This window comes from Ornithodoros turicata, chromosome 10 (genome assembly GCF_037126465.1).
Source record: "Ornithodoros turicata isolate Travis chromosome 10, ASM3712646v1, whole genome shotgun sequence".
Taxonomy (NCBI): Eukaryota; Metazoa; Arthropoda; class Arachnida; order Ixodida; family Argasidae; genus Ornithodoros; species Ornithodoros turicata.
This window is the reverse complement of record NC_088210.1, coordinates 24650572-24673800: the sequence shown is the minus strand read 5'-3', so window position 1 is coordinate 24673800 and position 23229 is coordinate 24650572. Positions and strand designations below refer to the sequence as shown.

Sequence of the window (23229 nt, the reverse complement as noted above, 5' to 3'; positions counted from 1 at the left end):
CGAGAGATGTTGATGGAGACGTGATGATTCTTTTCCGCAGTAGCAATGCAGTAAACGGTGCGAGTGGCTTACTGAGCTCGGTCAAATTAATGTTACGGCCATCGCTTAAACTACGACTACGGGCCAAATCATCAGAACCTTGTACCGAATGTATGTCATTGCAACAACAACAACAACTTTATTTGAATGATGGTGAGTGGGGAGTCTTATCACCGAGGTCATCGCAACCTACGCGTCTCAAACTGTATTCTTCCAAAATATTGATTATCTATGCGACGTGGAGATATTATGAACCGCGTTATGCACTCTAAGACCAGAAAAAAAAAAAGGGGGGGGGGGCAGGATCGGCTCGCCGTTGGCAACACAGAAGTGGGCGTCGTCGCGACTATAGCAAAAAAAGAAAAAGACGGATGAACGGTGAAGGGTGGAGATGCGTAGAGGGTGCGTGAGTTCATCGGGGAGTGCAAAGTGTTAGAGGGGTCGTTGAGCTAGACCCGCCTCCTGCAGAAAGAGAACAAGGTTTCTTGCTTTAGGGTAACGTTCGGCATTAAGAATCACGGGGCAGAGGATGTCCGCATGCGTGTGCCAGAGATGGAGCCAGGGAGATGGGCTTCACGCGCAGAATGGTGTAGTCGGCAGTCTCGCGGGATGTGCTCGATTGTTTCAGGTTGTTGGCAGTGACCACGGCAGGCGTCACCCCTAGAGCCGATCTTGAATAGTTGAGAGTTGGTGAACGCAGATCCAGGGCGTAGCCTATGGAGCATGGTCTGTGTGCCTCGAGGAAGGTTTTTCGTGGGAAGAAGAGGGGCGATGATGATGGATGATGTCCCGTATCCCAGGGTGGCGCAGGCCAACAAGCTGCTGAACGGCCATTTGCCTGTCTGTGTCGTCCGGAGTTGGTAAGCGAGGGCTGCAGCTCAGGTGTGCCGAGGACCAGAATTTCACCGCGTAGCACTCTGTGCGCAAACCACTGCCACGAATGATAGGGATATCGCTTCTGATTCGAGTCTTATAAACGAACTTCACCTCATAGCACGCTCCTACTCAACCATCATCCCGTGTGACACCGTCCTCGCCCCTGGTTTGTTGAAACCGGGAGGCGTACGCCTTTTTTGTATCGCTTATGCGTAGGGTTCCCGGTCTTCGGTATTTACCGGAAAGCACCTATAAACGTCCGCCGGTAATTTTTTACAAGTTCGGTGGAAATCATCATTCACTGATTGTCGTCGAAATGTCAATTCTTTGGCAGCTGACAGTGGACATGAGGTCGTTCTTGAAAGAACACATATTTGGTCTTTAGCTTCTCACGTGGGCTTAATGTTGCCGATAGTCAGGATCCACACTCTTAAAAATGAACTTCACCTCATAGCGCGCTCCTAGCCAACCATTATCTCGAATGATATTGTTATCTGCCCTGATTTGTTGAAAACGGGGGGCGTACGCCATTTCTGTGACACTTATGCTGTTCATAATTGTCACAGAAAAGGCGTACGCCCCGTGATTTCAACAAATCAGGGCAGATAACGATATCATTCGAGATAATGGTTGGCTAGGAGCGCGCTATGAGGTGAAGTTCATTTTTAAGAGTGCCAGTTACAAATAGATCTGCATAATGAGAATATGTCTGTTCGGTCAGGAAGTGCCCTAGCTAGAGTAGCTAGAGCCTAGAGACCATGGAGTGTACCAGTGCGAACTATTCGCCTATTCCACATACATTGAAAACTAGGACACGGTGAAAGATGAAAGGTGAAAAAATTGAGGCTTTGTATGTATTTGTCCCTTCTATGTTGTTCCAGCCTCAGAACATCAGTTCTTTCGTGTAGGACACGGGCCGACTGAAAGATTTGCCTTCCACAAGAAAGCTCCGATGCTAACTCCTTACAGTGAAAAGAGCGGTACGTGATGCCACCTCCATCACTAACATGCACCTCACAAACTTATCAACCCCTGATTTCAACAGTTGGCATTATAATGAAACACACACACACACACACACAAGGACATCCAAATGTTGGGTCACTGTATGCACGGGAAACTCCCGTCACGTTCCTCGCCGGTTTCCACCGGGTGTCTTCACGTTTCACAATACTACCGCCGAAAGACACCGATTCCTGGTGAGCGAAATAGCCACCGATTTCTCCCACCGAATTTCTGAAAAATTAAGCACCGAAAACCGGGAACCCTACAGTTACGCACGACATAATTGGTACAAAAGTTAGTTTCGAAGTTCATTTTTAAGAGTGTATAATTCGTGTCAATGGTTGGCGCACAGCGTGCTCTGCGGCGAAGTTCTGTTTTAAAGGGACACTACAGTGAGAGAAAATAAAAGAAAAAACGCACACCTGCGCTTTAGTGTATCAAGTGTGCACTCTGGAAAAAAATACCAGGTACCTCGTAAGGGATGCTTTCAACTATACAACCACTTTATTTGAATGATGATGAATGGGGAGTTTCATCGCCAGGGGGCGATACTTTGTCCCATTGCTGGCGGTAATGTCATGAAAAGGGAATAATGAATCACTTCACAGAGAGGACCGAAGTCCCACTGTGTCCAAAAAGTTTAGAACTGCTTTTAGGGGAGCGCGTAGGCGGACTGCATTTGGCTATGGACTAAGCAATTTTGACATAGAACAGCAACAACAACTTTATAGTGAGAGTCGTATAGTACATGACTCTCATTTCCCCAGTAAGTTAAAAAAAATGCACGACACAAATGCGGTCGAGATCCTTTCGGGAGAGTATACCCTTACTGGATAACTAAGCTATATAAATGTTTGTGTTCGCGACCCAATCTACATATTTTTTTGTTTTGTTTTGTTAAATGGCTGCGGTGTATAGTTGCACTAACGTTGTCCTCTCCGAACCGTGGACCATTTTCTGGGAGGGCACTCCGGGGCCGCGCGGGCATATATGCCATGTCCTGCGTCCAATTTTCTCTTCTTCTATATATTTCTTTCGTTCGCTTAATGGCTCGTTGTCACGATCTTGATTATATCGAAGCTCGTTCATCTTTTTTCCCCGCGCTTGGAAGAATGTATATTTTCTTTCTTCCGGAGCGCCGGTATGGTTAATGGTAGAGATAAGACGAGATACACCCATGGCGTGACCGCCAGTGGGGGGTTCCTCCGTCGTCTTGACCGTGTCTTTGCATGAAATATATCGGTGACTGTGCGCTTTCGAGGGACTCTATAAAGGACTCTGCGCTACACGGACGACGTCTGTATCTCTGCTAGATTGTCCGCACTCAGGTTCTCGTGATGTCCTCCTCTCCGAATCGTCGAAATCCGTCGAAGATGCCTTCGTTAGTGCTGGAGGTGGCTTGTGGAGAGTTTGCAATGTGATTTAGGAACATTTCTTTTTTTTTTTTTTTGCGTATGGATATTTTTTATGACGATGTGCTGAAAAAAAAAACTTGTGTAATGGGTGCTTCGCCTAACCTGAAAAAAAAAAAAAAAAAAAAAAGAGGAGAGAACAGTATTAAAAACTTTACTTGTCTGAACACTATGGGGTCAACGCTATTTGTCTCGGGTAAGATTTTGCCATGACTTCTGAGCACATTTATCAAATTTAATTCCCGTGAAATTGAATTTTTCCAATGGATCTCCGCAATTTGCCAAGTATACCTCACGTTTTGTTGACAGAAACAGAAAGCGCACGTCGCAGTTACGCAATTCCGTCGTAAAATACATTCCCTACTGCTTTTGTAAAAGCTAAAAAAAAGAAACGAGAAAAAAAAAACGCGGAAAACGTCATTTTGAGGCGCGCAAATTGTTGGCCGAGCTCACTCAAATTAATGCAACATGGTGCGGAAGAAAAACTTCCACTCGCCCCTTCCTGTTTCCTTCTCGCTCTTCTTTCAGACAACTTATTTGCATGAAGAAAAAAAACAACTTATTTGCGTCGCAATTATCATGTGCGTCCATTGCGTCAAGTCTCGTATATATCCAAATAGACACAAAAAGGCGTGCGCCTCCGTCTCTCTTTTTGAATCAGAAGCGATAACCCTATATCATTCGTAGCAATGGATGGCGGACAGCGTGCTGTGCGGTGAAGTTTTGTTGTCAGAGTGCATGCTGCCGTTACGAGCCGAATCCTGGAAAGGGGGAAAGTGAAAGGGCAGACACATGGCCTCCTCGCATCGCTTCTTTCGGAGATCTGAGCCCGGACGGCGATGTGCGCGTCTCGAAACGACAGTTTTCGCAATTTTTACCATTATTAACAATAATTACCATTATAGTTGTATGTTACAATAGAATTGGATAAATCCGGCATATGCTTTGTTACGGTTAAAAAAAAAAAAAGAAAAACCCTGAAGTCGGTTCAGGACGCACACTAACCCCCTATCCCCCCATTCCTTCCTGCTGTCCTCTCTCCATCTGTCCACGTCTGTACGCCGCTCATAGCCACAGTTGCTGCGCGGCGCTAACACCCACACACCCACACAAAAGAAACACACAGAAAAAAAAAAACAGCAACTGTGAGGTTGATTTGGCAACTTTCGGAGTTCAGTTGGGAAAATTCAGTCTCTCGCGAATGAAATTTGATAAAAGTGGCATTGTAGTGGATGAGGCAACTGCCATCACTGAATTGATAAAAGTGCTCAGAAGTCATGGCAAAATCTCCCCCGAGATAAAGAACGTTGACCCATGGTGTTCAGACGAGTAGATTTTTTAATAAGAACTTTTTCTTTTCACGCTAGGTGGGACACCCTGTATAGTAGAACTTCACCGTATCTTTTATTTCATTTCGTGTTTAACGGTACCCATGTGGCCCACTGTGTTTTGGCTGTGGTGCGTAGCGTCTCCAGAGTGACACTGTTGTCTGATTTGCGGCAAGGGCGGGGCCTACTCTTTTTGTGACCCTTAGAAGTCGGCCCAGGACGCACATTCCCCCAGGGCGTCAGTCGTGACGTTGCCCGCCTCTGTGAGGCCGACAACGGCGAGCCACCACCACCACCTCCATCGCCTTGTGACAATTAACATAGCTACATAGGTGTCACAAGAGAGCGTACACCTCCCGTTTTCAACGAATCAGGGAGAAGAACGATGTTGTTCATGATGACGTGAAGTTCAGTTCTAGGTGTGCAGTAGTTATTTTAGTAGTGCAATCCTGCTTTAATAGTCCATGAGCAACATACATTTCTATAGTATGTGCTTGTGCTTCGTAAAAACAAAAGTAAAAGCGAGACTAATAAGCAGACCTTGCAAATACTATACATACATCACTCGATGAGAAGCGCCTTACGATTCCGGGGAACGCGCTGAAGATGCAGGAAAAATCGTACTGACTGGAGGAGCCTATAAGCTCCTGAGCTATCGATTGTGTTTTCCCTAAGCGCTTTTTCGAACCCCAAACGGATTTTCTCCGTACGAAAGCACCAAATGTCATTGCGGTCAGGTGACAAGACCGTGCATATGCATGATGACAACGACAGCAGCTTAATTTTGGTGATATTGGGGAAAAGTACGTCTCTCGGAAGCAGGACTGATGCTCGCTGCGTTACATCTTACATCTTTATTAGCCCAATGGTTAACCCTTCACTCTTAGAAATGAGCTTCACCGCATAGCACGCTCCTAGCCAACCACCATCTCGAATAATATCGTTATCTGAACTGATTTGTTGAACACGGGAGGCGTACACGCCTTTCTATGACAATTATGAACAGCATAAGTGTCACAAAAAAGGCGTACACCTCCCGTTTTCAAGATATCAGGGCAGATAAAGTGTTTGCTAGGAGCGTGCTATGCGGTGAAGTTCGTCTTTAAGAGTCTACACTCTTAAAAATGAATTTCACCGCATAGCACGCTCCTAGCCAACCATCATCTCGAATGGTATTGTTATCTGCCCTGATTTGTTGAAAACGGGAGGCGTACGCCATTTTTGTGACAATTATGACCTGCATAAGTGTCACAAAATAGGATGCGCCACCCGTTTTCAACAAATCAGGGGTGAGAACGCTGTCATTCGGGATGGTGGTTGGCTAGGAGTGTGCTATGCGGTGAAGTTCGTCTTTAAGAGTGTAGCGTTTTATGTCGTTGATTATAAATGCGCTTCGACGAACACAAGGGGGAAAAAAATAAAGAAATCAATGGATGACAAGACGACGTCTATTTCGCCACCTGCCCGCCTGATGCGGACCCGTGTGACTCTTGTTGGGGTAATGAGCGAGGTCTCCCGATGTCATCAGCAAGCAGTGACGTTCCGCAGCATCTGTGGACCCGCGGCGACAATGGGGACCCTCTGGAAGGGCTCCGTTGAGCTGCGCCTTTGTTTATCAGCCTCCAGTCGCGGTGTCACTCAAAACTCACTCTCCTCTCACAACTTGGTCACCCGCCGCGACACTTCGTTGGTTCTTTTTTTTTTTTTTTTTGTATTGATGAGCGCTTGTCACCTTTCGCAAACAGTTGGCCCGTTAGCATGGAGGGGAGGAGGAAAGGGAGGAGGGATACAGAGAAATGAACATCATTGATAAACACAATAGAAAGATACGCACGCCTGTTCCAGTCTCCAAAGAGTTGTCTAAAAAGTAGCCGATGTGACATTCCGTGACGTGTCGATGGCGTTGTTATTATTATTATTATTTTTTTTTGTGCGTGTGTCGGCATGTGTTCGGTAGCTTGAATGCGTTCTGTGCTAGAGTGTTGTTGCGGTGCATTCGTCGAGGGAGAGGCGGAGAATTTTTGTAGAAGGAACTGAATTGCTTAGCTCTTATTATTACTTCGAAATGCTGTTACCGTTCAGTCAGCTTCCAATAAAGGTTACGACTTTTGTAGCAGCCACAGACATACTGGACGAGCTCTAAGTCTTTGCTTTCATTTTTATCTCAAAATTTGTTTTTATTTTTGCATTTTTATTTTTAAGTGTTTTGGAGCAGCCGGCTTCTGTGTTTTGTATAGGAGCCACCATCTCCAATTTCTTTTCTAACTGTAATCTAATCTGTGCCTTCCTGCATTCGCGTGCTAATTGATTAATTAAATCATATCAACGGAGATGTACAGAGGCAGGGTCCCGCAGCCCGGGCGGGGAAGCACTCCATGACATCATCATTTAATTGTTGTTGTTTTCGCTACCTTAAAGAAAAATTAGTTGCTCTATGCACGTGCGTAGATAAATTTATCTCGTTTCCATTGATAAATTAGCTGAACCCAATTCTTTACCTAAACTTACATTGAAATGGTAGATGTTTATAGAGTTATCGCTTTCCGGCCATTGCCGATGTGCTTTAGCAACCGACGAGTCAAACATCAGGCAGACTCCCTGCGGATATCTGTAGGATTGTTTAGCTGTATTGGAAACGAAAATAAACAGGCACCTCGGCCTTCATGGAGACAGGCTAACCCCCCAATTGTGTATATCACTGTCTTCTCCGAGTCTCTGCTGAAGAGCGGCAACGACTGACGTAATTAGGACTATGAATAGTTTCTGGGGGCGTCTCTAACGCAGCTCACTTCCTTTCTACGCTGTTAAAACATAACTTATCCACATAACACCGGCAGGATCCAGCGGTCATTTAGAATCATGATATCGGTCTGTCCCCCGACTTGTTGGAAACAGGAGACGTACACTCTTAAAAATGAACTTCACCGCATAGCACGCTCCTAGCCAACCATAATCTGGAACGATATCGTTATCGAAAGCTGAAGAGTTCTCTTTCCGTTCAGGACCTTCGTCATGATGTCAGCATGATTATCTGATGTCTTAAGTCGCAATTTGCCTTCTTCAATCTTTTCACGTAACTGCCTAACATAACGTAACTGCATAACTGTTACAAAATGGCGTACGCCCCTGTTTTCAACAGATACAGTGGACACTGTTTTCAACAGACCCCGTTTTCGACAGTGAAGAGAACGATGTTATCGGGCATGATGGCCGGCCAGGAGCGTGCTATGTGGTGAAGTACTGTCCTAGTTAGTACACGTACGGTATTAAACGCGAAGAAAACACGGATAGTTCTCTCTCATACGTGACTTCGAATGACACAGAGGGCGTTGTAATCGATGAAACGCACCGCAACATTCGCTTTCAATCTCTGTACAGCGTTCGTTCGCTGGCACTGAAGGCGTGAACTTCGTTAATGCTGTCGTTGCAGTCAAAGCCTGATGGATATGCTATTGTGACAGAGTTCGGGATAGGCCCTGTGCTTTTTCGGCGCCATTGTTCGTGGGCGTAGTTATGAAAATGGCAATAAAGTGGCCAACTGTCAGGAGAGACGTCAAACGGGTTTTTCTTTGCGTTTTTATTTTCTTCTTTTGTTTGCTGCGCGATTAGCCATGCGTGGTTGAACGAGACAGAAGCGGTCGCTTCCGAAACTTGTTTGTTCTCACGAATTGCATGAACGTCAGCGAAGTGTTTTTCTTGAATGAATGCCACGGTTGAGACGGGGAGAGCGTTGTAGTTTGTACGGAAGCAGTCATTCTTGCGAGGAGTAAACTGGTGTAGGGAACTGGGTGGTGTTGGCTGTTCGTTGGAGATAGAGTTTGGAGGAAGGGTTTTCATATTAGGCTGCAATTCCAATGAATATTTAGTGTGCACCTGGTTTCACCGGTGTCTCGCCGGTTCCAGCAGCACAGAGGGACACGGGGTAATGATTGTGAAGTGACCTTTGGAATATGAAGCCTTTGCGAGTCACTTTTCCAAGACTACGAGACGTTTCCCAGATGAATGTAAAGTGAACGAGACATTCCAATTCACAAAAATCGAATTCTTCGCCGTTTACCTTGCCAGCTTACCACAACGGAAGCTGTCACAAACTAAACAGTAGTCGAAATCCTACTATCTATACCTTTCCGAGCGCGTGAATAAGAGAGCAGGATACAACTTGCATTAATATTGCCAGAACTCCCTCTGTTTCTACTTGATTTTATTCAGCTCTGTTTCCAGAACACACGTTTGTCTTTCGAAATTCCCTCGCTTTCTCCTTTAGGAAAGGTCCTTGAGGCGCGATCGACGCTTACTCTGTAATTCGATAAGTGGCAATGGGATACGGCACAGACTCCCCTGAAGAAGATCGCAAACGGACTACACTATATCTCATTTTTGTTCGCGAGAAACGCATATGAAAGCGTTACGATACAATTATGAGCCGGGGAAGGACTTTGTCCTTATTGCCAAGGATTGTGCCATTTTAATTCAGCGAGATTAATGTCGCAGCCACCGCTGTCTCCCTCCGCAATTCTAGCGCTCTCCGGCATCTTCGATTGTAATTAGATTGAGTGCGCTCATCAGCAGGAGAAAGAGGGCCGTTTACTACGAAAGATAGAGCGAGAAAAAAAAAAAACATTCCTCCCTCTTGATTTGCAATCGCACCGCGAGATGTCGACAGCGTGGCTGGCCGCGCTACGAAAGCCGACTCGCGTGCAAACAAAGACGAAGACAGAGCAAACGGGAGAGGGAGTGCCTGCGCAAGTGTATGACGGTGGCGGTGACGTCACGAGGGGTTCAGCTCGCAGCCAATGAGCGCCGGCAGAGCTGGCTTCGCGGTAGAACGTACGCAGCGCCTCCTGCGCTCCTGCGGCGCTCCGGTGGTGACGGACCCGAAGCAAAGCGTCGGCTTTTTCTCAGTCGCGGACTGCCGAGAGGGTCCCGTACGATGGTCCACTAGAAACGGGCAACGTTGTAGCCAGCCTTGTGTGTACGTCTTAGCTTTTAGAAAAGAGGGCTCGCCCCGCCGACGTTGTGTCCAGCGACCTACAGTGGCCTCTCTCGGCAGAGTGTTGTCTACGTTCCTCGTTGTTTTCCCGTGTGCTCCTTAGTGTGTAGAAGCGCTTTTTCTTCCCCCCCAGTGGTGCGCTGTCTCTTACGATCTTCCTCTCATCTCGGTGCTCGAACATGATCATGGAAACCGACAGTCAACAGAGTAATTCGGCCAGTCCCAACGAAGCGGCCCACGACCCAGGGTCAGCGGCATTTTTCTTTCTTGCCAGCACCGAATATCATGAGTGCCTCCGATTTTTCGCGCACTGCAGCTTTGACGCGCGGCGGCTGCTCTGCTGTGCCCCAGCGCCTGATTTCTCCGTTTCTCTCTTTCGCAGGAAAATGTTCATAGGAGGACTGAGTTGGCAAACAGCGCCAGGTGAGTGGACGTTTTTTCCATCTCGGGGTCTCCGTTCGAAACGAGCACGTGAGCCGTACGGGTAAGCTGCTGCGTATACCGGCTGCAGCCCGCGATCTCTCTCTCGATGGGAGAAGCTAGGCCTCGCGGAGAAGGCGTGTATGTTTTGTGCTGCGAGTTCCGCTGCCCGACAGAGAGCTTCCCTTGTGTCGGACGGAGAGAGAAGTGTGTGGGCACCTCCGCTTTTACATCGGCCGGCTGACCTTCTTACGGGCTGCTCGCTAAGCGGTCCACACCTACGCAATCGTCGTGGGCGTGCTTGACGACTGCTGTGACGAGACAGCTGCAATCTTTCGGAATTACGGGCCTTTAACGGGTCGCCACAAGTTCCCGTACCGTAACCGAATGTTTATTAAAACGAGTCGCGCGATTGTCGAGTGAATCCTTTCCGGAGACTGACCGGCGTACCCCCTGTTAGGAATGTTTCGTCACCGCACTTGTTACAGCTGTAGCTATACAACATGTAAAAAAAACAATCGCGCCTGTGTTTCGAGGAGGTTGTTAAAATAATATTGCAACTTTGCGGAAGGTCCTGTTTTCTTTCCTCGCGGTACAGAGGGTGGAATGTGCCAACCGTGCCGTATGTTGCGGGGTTTCGCGAACGGACCGAGGCATTTTGATAGGAATGAATTTCATGTTCTAGCAAAATGGCACGACAATTTGTCGACGAAGCTTAAACGGAGTTCCTTTTACGCTTTAGAGCAATCTACACAAAAGCTGCATTTTTCAAACTCGAACTTATCTGCATTTTCCGAACTCATGACAGTGACGACTAATTCCTCGGATTGAAACAGAAAATTGCATAAGTTAAAGCGTGTAATATGGCTTTGCGAGCTGACGAACGCATTTAAAGAGACTCAATGTCGTTGATCATTACCATCGCTACCTCTATTACTCAATATATTCGGCGAGCACCCGAGTTTTAAAGTAACTTATTGCGCATTTGAGTTATACCGTGCTCTTCGCAATAGAGTTGCGCTATACGTGTAACTCACGCACACGCAAGAAATATCTGGGTTGCAAAGTACACGGTAAGCGTAGTATAGATAAGCGTAAGACTCCCGCGACGCTGGCCATTCGTTCCTTGATGTCCGCTATCGCTTTTACAGACGCGTTTGTTACAGGGGGTCTCGATAACCCCGGGACGGATGAAACGGACGGACAAAATGCGCCCGGAGAATATGCTCAGGAAGCGGCGTCGCGCATAAGTCCCCAGCGGGGATAATATTTTCGATTCGCCATGTTCGACACCCGTACAGATATTATAGGGTGGAACAGAATGAAAGAGAGCCGGAGTGGCCCGACGTCTTTCAGTGCATTTTGGTGGCCGAGCCAAGAAGTGATCGATAAAGGACGTAAACAGGCATCGGCTCCTTCTGGGTTGGGAGTAGCGTTACTTGAGCTCGTTCCACTCCAACCAGAGTTGCAGGCTTCGCAGTTGCACGTTGTATATACTCAGCGAAAACGAAAAACAGTAAATTGGGGGGTGAATTAGCAGCTGCTATAGTCCCCTAGATTGCAATTAATTAATTAATCTCCATGTTAGTTCCTTCGCCATGAACTTTACTCAGCAGATCTGCAAATTAGTCTCTAAGGTACGCAAATAAGTGATTGCGAGAGTCCAGGTAGACATGTGCCCCGCGTGCGAATTTGGTTGAACAACGCAATATAATTACGCAGGTTTTCTGCCTGCAGCGTTCGAAATAGTTAGTGGTTCTTGCTCGATTAATTGTATCCTATATGCATGTCACAAGATTGTATAAATCGTTATATTAGTTTAATTCAAAACCGAAGCATTTCAGGGATGCACACAGATTATGTACATTGCATGGACTGTAAGGACAAATAGCGAAATGCAATCCCCACTGTGTGACAGTGCTTTAGTACCACGAATTTAGTCCTGCGAGGGATAACGGTTGGCATTGCATCCACTTCTCAAATCGGCTAAAATTGCTGCTTCTAGTCTAGGGACAAACTTTCATCACTGCATACGTATCCATAAGGAACGGCAATGCCACGAAGTACACAGAAGACAGATTACCGTATACACTTCAAAAATTGCACGTGGATATACAGTGGTATCTCCTCCTAATAGCTGTTCAGAATATTTTATTAACATAATTATATATAATTGCACAAGTAACTGCCCAGATTGCACTTTGCTTTTCACTAACACTATAACAACGTAAATATTCTACGCGCAAACTATCGTTACGAGTACGTCAAACTGCTAAAAATATGTACAATCTATATATGCCATTCGTAAATGTACACCATATCAGGCATAATAGCTTGTAAACGTTCGAGGTTTTCCTCCGAGGTGTGTATGTCTCACCTTTTTCATCCTCATCCCACTCATGTACTAACCCACAGGCACTGAGATATGGTACCGCAATTGTTGCGGTGAATCACCTCACCCCATAATCATTCATGTAGTCGTTGTTGTTGTTGTTCCTCTGTCACACTCGATCACACTGAGATATTGCACCTTTACAACATATCACAGTTGGTTTCTACACTCGATCACACTGAGATATTGCACCTTTACAACATACCACAGTTGGTTTCTACGGGACCGCGGAATGAACGTGCCTTTGAACAGCAACAACAACTTTATTTTGTGATTATGATTAGGCAGTTTCACCGCCAGGGGCGATAGTCTACCCCATTGGCTTTGAAGTTTATATATCTGAGAGAGAATTCCGTTTGATTACAATAACTAAGCTGCAAAGCAAAAGCCGACTTTAGACTTTATCACGTGTATATGGCTAGAAAAAAAAACAACAACAACAACAACAACAAAAAGACAGAAAGATGTAAAAAATAAAGTGTATAAAATATGCGTCACAATATAATTTCCGACAGTTGACGTCGTTTTCCTCCCACCCCCTTTTTCTGACTGTGTTTCGTAGTTTATAGAATACATTTCTGTCCTCCCCCTGTTCCGAGCCATCAATCATGTGTAACAAGCGTAACCGTCACTGTCTACAACTGCGTTGTTTATTTTGCAGCGGGGGACGACGTATTGTTCGTAGCGAGGAAGTACTACATGCAGAGGCAGACGTCCTCAGCGAAGAGCTCGTATCGTTTCTCGGCGTTATCTAGATCTCATTATGATATCGCCTACAGCTTGGTATCGGTTGTGCACAGTCCTGCACTTAGTTTTAGGGAAAAATATTCCCGGGGACAGCCCCGCAAATGATACTGCCCCGACGACCCTTTTATAGGCCTGCTCTTATTAAGCTGTTGAACACGCAGGGCGCCGTATTCTGAACGTGCTCGTTTTGTTTCTTAGAGCGTGACGACAAGGTGTCATGTCCAAATTATCCCCCACTCCAAATACCGGGCGTATTTCTACCAGCGACCTTGTACTTCTCTTGGTATTTTCGAGTGGGAACCACGCATAAATGTACGCTTAACTCTGTAATTGCCGTGATGGAGATGTGTTGGCGTTTAGAATTTCAGTAACAAATCCTATCGGTTCTTCATCTATTAGTTTTCCACTTCGTTGGTAGGTTTTGCTGGGTATCCCGTTCATGGCAACAACAACAACAACAAACAAAATTCTCAGAGGATTAGAAAAGCGAAGTAGCTGGTTGGTATGTTCACGACGCAAAATGGAGAAACACGGGAGGACTTGGATTCCTTTAGTTCAGGTGTAGTTAACTTGAATTGTAAAACGGATCTGCTATGATATATCTCTACAACTCTACAAAACGTATTGAAGCATGTGCGGGCCTGATATTTTTATTAGTTGAGATTTCCGACACGTTGTCCTGCGATAGGTACATCTCGATATTTATGATCTTGAACGCAGATGAATCCATTGCCTATAAGTTGCTAGTAAAGAAAGAAAAAGAGTGGGAGAGAGTTATTTGTGATTAGATCAAATCTCAGATACTAATTAGCACACATCTTATTATCCTGTCATATTCATATGATCCGTATCGTACCGTATATCTTAATCGCCTCATGTGAAATAATACGAATGCTGACAGATAAATCTAAACTTAAAAAAAAAGAAAGAAAGAAAGAAAAACGTGGCAGAGCCAGACACATATGAGCCGGTATAGTTCACCTAAAATACAACATTATTCGGTAACGAGGGATTTTTTTACAACCTCCTCCGTCTTCATTATATTTTCACTCTGTGGAACTGCAACGCCAACATTACTCAAGTTCATGAAGGGTATCTTTCCTTGTACTCGTTTCGTTTTTCGGAGGAAGGTTGCCCCGAAGGCTGGCATACCCCTTGCATGTCGAATAAGCACTTAGCCCGGACAGCAGCGCAAGTTCTCACAAAGGCCGGGGGGGGGGGGGGGGGGGGTAATCGGCTCGCCGTTGTTGGCCACACCGAAGTGGGCGTCGTCACGACTATAGCAAAAAACAAATAAAGAAAGACGGATGGAGGATGAGATGCGTAGAGGGCGCGTGATTTCGGTCGGGGAGTGCATAGTGTTAGACTGGTCGCAGGACAGCAGCGACTAAACAGCAGCCAGTAAATGCGTAGCTGCCATTCAATACTAGAACAACTATTGCGCGCTAAGCGATTCCGTGTCGTATAGGTTAGGCTGCGTTGTCTGAACGCTACGGGATTTCCCATAAAATATCCCTACAGTCCCAGTTGTCAGATGAGATACGTATACGCGCATACTGAAAACCTTATGCGCGTGGAGAGAGAAGAATTGAACATAAGCAGAAGAGGATTTGTGGCCGTGCCCCCCTCTTGCCACTCTAAAAGGCAATTCTCCGCTGGACGCAATTCTTATTCAACAGCCTGGGAGCATTATTTATCCACTTAGTACGCTGCTACATCCATTTACGAGCGCAGCTATACGATCAGCGAATTTAGGCGGCATAAAATGTTTTTAGGCTCCCAGAGGATCCAGCAGGAGCTTTACCCGGAGCGCCTTGAAATGACATTCTGGCCTCGTCTATTTTATTTTTGTTTGTTTTTTTTTGTTTTTTCTCTCTCTCTCTCTCTCTCGAAAACTGCGTCGAAAATGTAAAGCGTATATAGGGAGTTGGAAATGTATACGCCACGCGCCTTCAAGAAGAAGAACGGGTAAATGCAGGTTGCTAATGTCGCAATTAGAACTACACCCTAAAAAGAAGAAAATGGAGAAAAAAATGAGTAATTTTAGTCTTTTGAGTCTAGACGCGTTGTTACAATCATTAGTCCCTTGTTTAAAGGGAGACCCCGCGCACCAAAAACGTGTTGAGGCAGTGCGGCATTATTCCGTATCGTATGATATTTCACTGAATGCAATTTCTCATCCCCAAGTGGCACAGATAATTAGGAAACGAATATTTTCCTTCGAGTGATTATGCGCTCCTCCACGGAAAAGCAGTCCAGCAACACTGGGCTTCACCCCACCGGTATTCCTCGTGTACGGCTCTCTGTATAGCGTTGCTCTTACCGCTGGCGAATATTTCGGAACGAAATTGATTGAAGCAGGTGACTGGTCATCCATGTGACACAAAGAAGTTACAAAGCGCGTGCCCGGAAAACAGCCGTGGCCCGCACGAGACTACCGGTACGTCACGCACGGTACAGGAGGTAGGGTAGGGAACCTTCAGGAGTTTCGGTTTCGTTTTGAGCTTTCCAGCTCTTTCTGCAACTAAGGAGTCCTCGACTGCCAAGCCAACTTTATTTATTATTTCTGAAGAATGTATCGAACTTATTTACACAGCGATTATAATAGTTTCGGATTGTCCCGGAGTTTGCAGTGTTGGGGTTGTGAATTTCACGGTGATGGAACTAAAATGGGGAGTAATTGCAATCTGTGGGACTATAGTAGCTGCAATATCTCCCCAGTGCACTCCTTTCTTTTTCTTTTTCTCACAGCGTAGGAGCTGTGAAGAGCCGTACGTGAGTTCAAACAAATAAGAAAGTACAACTTTGGTGGTGATGGCATTAACTCTTCTCATTGGTCTTCGAGCTCAACCGTGAAATGCTCCCTCTTTGACGACTTCGCCTTCCTGAAAATTTAAGGAAATGCACTATACTAGCATTCAATCAATCAATGAAATTATTTAGTTCATCGAAGTATTTTTAAGGGGAGCTGGCACAAAAATCTGTGAGCAAATTGTAGAGCACCGAGACTCCTTTAACATTTGACGAGCACAAGATGACGGTACACAGTCCGTATACTATGAAAATTGAGATGCTTTAAGACGGAAGAGCTGTTTGCAACCCATTAGTATGAATATGACCAATTTCAGTGTCATTGTTAATAAATCTATTTAAAAGAACTGGTAAATTATAAGGGAGAGAGAGAGACTGTAAACCGCAACGGAGCTTCCCATTGATTCTCCTGGCGGCTGTTCTGAGAAAATTTATTCGGTTCTAATGTAACAAGCGGATGTATATGTAGGCATATTTTTGTAGAAACAGGCAATCTGCTATTCCTTTGTATTGAGTACATTTAGAGTTTTTTTTTTTTACAGTTTTAACATTTATAAATAAATAAATAATACATTCCTAAGTGGCAACAGCGCGTACACGACAATATACAGGTAAAGTGCAAACATAGCGACGAACAGCAGCGATAATTCTGCCTTCTACACTCTTAGAAAAAAAGAGTGGAGCAGTTACACCTTTTAAGAGGTAATAGTTCTCGCATATGTTGTGCCTAACAGGTTGCAAAGTTCTACATGCCACCTACGAATCATATAGGGTTACCGCTTCTGATTCGGTGAGTGAGGGGGGCGTACGCCTTTTCGTAGCAATTTGGATATATGATAATTGCTTTTACCACCCTTTTACACCCTTTATCAGACGCTATGTTGACCTATAGGTGGTATACCACCTTTTCACACCCTTTTTTCTTAGAGTGTGCTACCTGAAGTGGAGGATCAGTCTCACTTATCTTGAGACGATCCAATGAATGAGAAGCAACATTGTAACGTGGTATCGGGAGCATTCGGAAGTGAGGTTGAGCCGTAGCACTCTACCCGCGTATCTCATGCGAAGTGTGTGCCATCTCTTAAGTTAACAAGAATCAGGAGATGTAAATGTGATAAATGATAAACCCTCTTGAAAGTAGGTTCACGAGCACCTACATCACCGATGTGGCGAGAGGGCTAATCTCTAGAGGGCTTTTCTGAAAAGCCCTTCTAGTACGACACCTTATGCCAGGTCAGTTTTCCATGCCTCGAAAGGAGGCACATTTAGAGAGATCCGAGACGTGCCAGAATAATGTTTTACTATATTTGTACACTCGTAAAAATGTAAGACGATGTCGCCGAAAGACGGAATATCATACAGGCGCAATTTTCTTGTCGACGCAAATAAATGTCGGCGTGTCATTTCTACACGAAATGGGGGGAAGGAAAGAAGAAAAAAAAAGGACGGTAAACAAGGATGACTGTCACGCATGTTGTTGGATGCAGGAAAATAATATGAAGTCATTGGTTGAGCCGTCAGGTAAACGGTGTCCCTCGTCTAATAGTTTCTCGAAGGACATTGTTCGCAACTGTTTTTCCTGTATTCTGAGTGCACGTGCATGTCGTATGCTGGAAAGGCAGTGTATTACCTGATATATGGAGCTTACAGTTGTCTTTAAGCGCATGTGCCAAGATCACCTCAATTTTTTGCCTCCTTTTCACCAAACGAAATGTACAGGTTCATTCCAGATGGAACAGTATCGTTACTGCTCGGTATATGACTAGAAATGTGGAGGTTGCATGTGCAGGATTGGGGCGGCCAACAATTGAATTTGCGCTTCTCGAGATGGGGGACGGTTTTAGAATATTTCTTTCCTTCACAATTTCATATTATTATTATTATTATTTTTTATATATATTTATATTAATATAATATATTATTTCACATGATATATGATATAATATATCATATTATTTATAATATTTACAATATATATATATATATATATATATTCCATTTGCTACCGTTGTACTAGGAAATGTATTCTGGAATAGAACGGGGTAAAGCCGGCATGCGCTTTCTGTAAAAGAACGGAACAAGAAGCTTACCTTGACTTGGTAAATTTCGGAGTTCAATTCAGCTAATTCAATTTATCGCGACTGAAAATTGATCAAAGTGTTCTGAAGCCTTGGCGAAGATTCACCGGAGAGAAATATCGTTAACCTCACGAGTTGCAAAAAAGCAGATATTTGGTAATACATAGTATTTTGTGATGCATTAGGTGAAACGTCCTGCGTACAGCTGCAGTTACTGGAGTGCCGCCCCTTAAGCGGTGACACACATCAATGGCGTCGTCGTCATATATTTGTTGTTGTTGTTGTTGCATTTACTACAAAAGTTTACGGCAGACACCGTAGCGTAAAGTGTAAAATATTCCGACACTTTGTACGCGTGTCTTATGTTTATCTCGTTTTGTTCTTTTTTCTGTTCCACGGACCCTTTCACTCTTGTGCCTGTTTCGAGTGTTTTCGCTTCTCATCCTCTCGCTACATGCTCTATGATCCGCTGTGTGTCACTATAACAGCGTTTTTGGTCTCGTTCATCTGCGACCTTCTGTGGGGCGACATAAAATTTCCCAACATAGCCCGTTACCCTCGTTTGCATATAAAAGACTTCCGCTAGACAAAGCCCACTCTCGCCCCCCCCCCCCCTTCCCCGTTTGTGTGGCGCGCTTATTGAATGGAGAGGATTCAGCGTTTTATCCGAATACCACGCGGTGTAACCAAAACAAGTGGAGGCTGCTGCAAAATTACTCAAATAAGCGAGTTGCACCGATACAGTGGAACATCGTGCAGCCTCTGCATGGCTTGCAAGCCTTACACCGCATTACACTGCCCTAGTCAGTCATCGTCCCAAATGACATCGTTCTCCTCCCTGTTTCGTCGAAAACGGGAGGAGTACGCCTTCTTGTGTCGAGTGTACAATGCAACGAATTGTCACAAAAAGGCGTACGCATTCCGTTCCGTTTTCAACGAATTAGTAATGATAATAGTTTCATTCTGTGCAGGGGTTGGCCTTGAGCGTGCTATGTGGTGAAGTCTTATTTTTAAGAGTGATAGCGCTGGACTATAGAGCAACGACGCTTCATGAGGAAATTTTCCACTTCATTTATCGCTCACTGCTGATAATTGGCCAGAAGCATGCTATGCGGTGAAGTTCTGTTTGAAGGTCAGTTCCCTTAGAAGTCGTCCCAGGACGCACATACAGCCAGAGCGTTAGTCGTGACGTTGCCCACCTCCGTGAGGCCGACAACGGCGAGTTCTGTCAGAAGCATCACCTCTGTTTTTGGAGCCTTAATATGGCCCTCGATAATCTGACATACGCGCTTTACGACCATACTCTTGGGGAACAATGCAGTGAAACCTCTGCAAATCCCCCCGTTAATATGACAATTCCGCATTATGACCCAAATTTTCGAGAACGACCATGGTCATAATAACGAGGGTCCACTGTATTACGTATCACATGCTGACCAGTGTGCACTGTAACCAGATTTACCGTGTCCTTCGTATGACATAATCACATGCTCATGCACTGCACTCCCAAAGTTGCGTATACGCCGGTTAGCGTCCATATAGCACGAACCCACCAGTGGCTACGGGAACCCTTCATGACCACATAATGTCCGACATAAAACTAATATGTAAGCGACCATGACTGACGTTGGTAACCATATCCCTGAGCTCGGGAAAGGATAAATGAACAGAACAGAGCTAGAACGAACAGCACAAGACAAGGCCTTGTCTTATTCTGTTCGTTCTGTGTTCTGTCCATTTATCTTTTCTCCAAGGGATGCATATGGTTGCCAACGTCAGATAATGCAAATGCACAATGCATAAAAGTCGCAGTACAGTCTCGCACGCTAACGGGTACAAATAAATGTAATAATGCGGCACATTTACTAACTGCAGTGCTTGTAAAAATTGTCTAGCAATCAATCGGTGAATCAAATCGCTAATAAAACGAGGAAACCTGAGACAGGGAGCGAAAAGGAACACAGCACAACACGGTTTGGAGAACGTGCTGTGTTACAACAACAACAGATAAACTAATGGTGATGAATGAGGTTGTTTTGTGCCCCCTGTCTCAAGTTTCCTCGTTTTGCGATGTACCAGCTCGCAAGCAGCCTATAGCACTTCTGCAAGTATCTAATATTATCGATAGATAAGTCATGCGAAAATGAAGACCATCCACGAAGTACACTCTTAAAAATGAACTTCACCGCACAGCACGCTCCTAGCCAACCATAATCTCGAATGATGTCGTTATCTTTCCTGATGTGTCGAAAACGGGAGGTGTACGCCTTTTTTGTGGACAGTTATGAACAGCATAAGTGTCACAAAAAAGGCGTACGCCTCACGTTTCCAACAATAACGATATCATTCGAGATTATGGTCGGCTATGAGCATGCTATGCGGTGAAGTTCATTTTTAAGAGTGTACGGACTTCGCGATCTCAAAACAAGGCCTCGCGAAAATCAATGTTCCTGAATAGCATATTTATTTCACTTTTTCTGTGTTCCTGGAAACAGCCTGTGTACAGCCTGGAAACAGCCTGTGTATTGTGGAAACCGTAATCAATGAACCTTCCATGTATGTAATGAATGATGCAGGTTTTCTTTCTTTTTTTCATCGCAAATATTTAAACATCTTTCCTCGCGACATAGGGGTTTATTCATCAGGAGAAGCGCTGTCAGTGCGTTTGACGCTTTATGAGTTCACGCGAGTCCAGATTTAATGATCCGGGTTAATTAACACTATTGCGCGTCTCTCTTGTTTGCTCTTCGGTCCCTTCTGCCGCTGATAGGCGGTTGGAAGCCCGGGCACTAAACCAAATTGCGGCGGCGGTGGCCGCGCGCATTCGAAGCCTGCTTCTAATTTTTGCCATCTCGTCCGGCCATTTTTGCGAAGCCGTGTGTGACGTGCTGCGCTCCCTATGGGATTTCTGCCGCTGTGGCGCCTCCCTCAGTTGGCATTTAGATCGGAAGATATAATGATGTTGCCATTTCGTTGTGAGGCCGCGGGCAGTGAAATGTGGTTTTAGTAATAAGGCAGGTGTGCAGCAATGTTGCGATTGGGGTTTTCCGCGATAAAGTCTAAAAAAAGAAAAGAAAAAAAGAAAGTATGTATAAATGTATACGTATAACTATGAAAGTGCCAGGTGATGTCTTTTCAGCTGTGAGGCTTTTCAGATATTCAAAGCGCTCATCATATTAGGTATCATAAAGGTATGTAAGTAAGTCGTAATAATAAATAAATAATAAGATTATTTAAATCATTAAATCATTCCTTAAATCATAGCAGGTATGTACGCAGTAAATTTTGAAAACTTTTCTTTTTATTCAGCAGGCGCGACTGATAAGTGTAATAACATTATTGAAAAGTTTGTTTGCAAAACACCCATCTGAAACTGCACTTTTAAAAAAACAACTTCACCGGATAGAACACCCTTAGCCAACACGCGCACTCTAGCTTAGCCGATGTACGTCGTGAAGCTCTGTATTAAGAATGTGTGCTTTAAACGGAATACGCACCCCTGAAATGGTTTTTCTCTAAAATATGCTCTTTGAAGGGGTGCTTTTTTGTAGACTACTCGACATAGGAGGGTGCTTTACAAAACACCCTTCTGTATGGCGTGAAAGTAATACCACGAAGTTGTGTGCCATAGGACAACACACTTAGGCACGAAACGTGTAAAAAATGACTGGATGTATGGGCATGCAAGGAACTACATTGGAAGCTTACGTGCTCTAACACCAAACCCCAGTAAACCATACAACATTACATAGCCGTTACTGCCCCATGATAAAAGAATTTAGAATGGGTCGGTAAGTAGATCCGAGCGTAACACGTCTTTCGAAAGCACCTCAATATTTATGAATATGTTATCATTGTTAGTATTTTGGTGTGGCTAATTTATGTATTTGTAAGTCTTTCGGCATCGCGGTTAGCCGAGGAGCCAACAAAAGCTAGCGATAAAATTGAAAAAAAAAAAAAAGAAAGAAAGAAAGAAAAAGAAAAGATCATGAAGACGTCTTGCTCGTCTACTCAGGTAGATTTACTAGGTTTTGGTAGGCTGGGTTGGGTTGGGTTGGGTTGGGTTAGGTTAGGTTAGGTTAGGTTAGGATAGGGTAGGATAGGAAAGGATAGGATAGGAATATGGTAGGTTGCTAATTTTGAAAGTGAGAACTCTATACTTTGTACAAGGGACATCAGGTCATGTGCAGTGAGGCGCACGTAGAATGAAATAATATAGAAAGAAACAAAAAGTAGGAGAAATAAATAAATGAAAGGACATCGGGCGGAACGCGGGAGAGCTAGCCTACGGAGTACGGAGTTCTTGATGTCGAATAAGTGAGCGGGAGAGAGGTGAAGGAAAGTGCATATCAAGGCCAAGAGAGCCCATATACCACATTTGCTCCAAGGCCTAGACATCGACAACGAAACGCTAAGGAAGGGAGCCTCACCAGGGCTATCGATTTGCGGCTGCTGGCACACATCAGGTGGCGCTACCTCACTTCCTTTTGTCCACGCAGTGTAGACGAAACCTGTTTAGTAGTGCTGAAAATGAGTGTTATGTTGAAAAAAGAATGCACATCTGAGGAGGCGCCACCCTTAAATGAATAGCGGGAGGCAGAGGAAAGGGGAAGTAATATGGGCGTTCTCTTCAGCCAAATGGGTAGTACATTTCTTTTTTTAAACTGTCGTTTCGTTCGTTTATTTTGATTTGCCGTCGAGGTGACGTATAAGTTGCGTATTTTATCGCGGTATTTGCGCGGGAAGTGTAGTTTAATCGATAGGGACATAGGTGCATTCCTCGACCACAACGTGAAGGAAGTCAGCAGTAATCTTTCAAATACTTCTGCGGTTTTCAGGCATTGGTCGAATTGTCGTTTATCTCTTGAGTGTTTGTCACTGCTAGAAGCACGGTACCGTGAGAGGTATTTTCCCAATACCCTCGAAGTTTTCCTTCGTATTGTTTCGCGAGGGGGGGCCTTCGGTGTCTCTGTATCAATTGCATATCGAAGCAGGAGTCTCAGATCGGGAACCTCCGGTGTAGTATTTGTGTAGTATATATTTTACTTTATTGCATTGTCTAATACCTGTGCCTTCGTGTTTCCCTTATACAACATCGAACAAACCCTCGACCATTCATTACGTTGTATCT

At 44.8% G+C, this 23229-nt stretch overlaps 1 protein-coding gene across 17 annotated transcripts in view; it reads left to right on the top strand.

Moving 5' to 3' along the window:
* The window catches only part of LOC135371154 (RNA-binding protein Musashi homolog Rbp6-like), a 344111-nt gene that overhangs the window by 24474 nt on the left and 296408 nt on the right, over window positions 1–23229 (top strand). For 9 of the 17 annotated variants that reach the window (XM_064605211.1, XM_064605208.1, XM_064605207.1 and 6 more), the window contains exons 1-2: window positions 9482–9897; window positions 10033–10073. In XM_064605211.1, coding sequence (XP_064461281.1) covers window positions 9830–9897; window positions 10033–10073 — 109 coding nt within the window. In that variant the 5' untranslated portion in view covers window positions 9482–9829. Of the gene's footprint in view, window positions 1–9479; window positions 9898–10032; window positions 10074–23229 lie in introns of those variants that run through there. The other 8 variants (XM_064605200.1, XM_064605198.1, XM_064605197.1 and 5 more) reach the window with 3 other exon arrangements.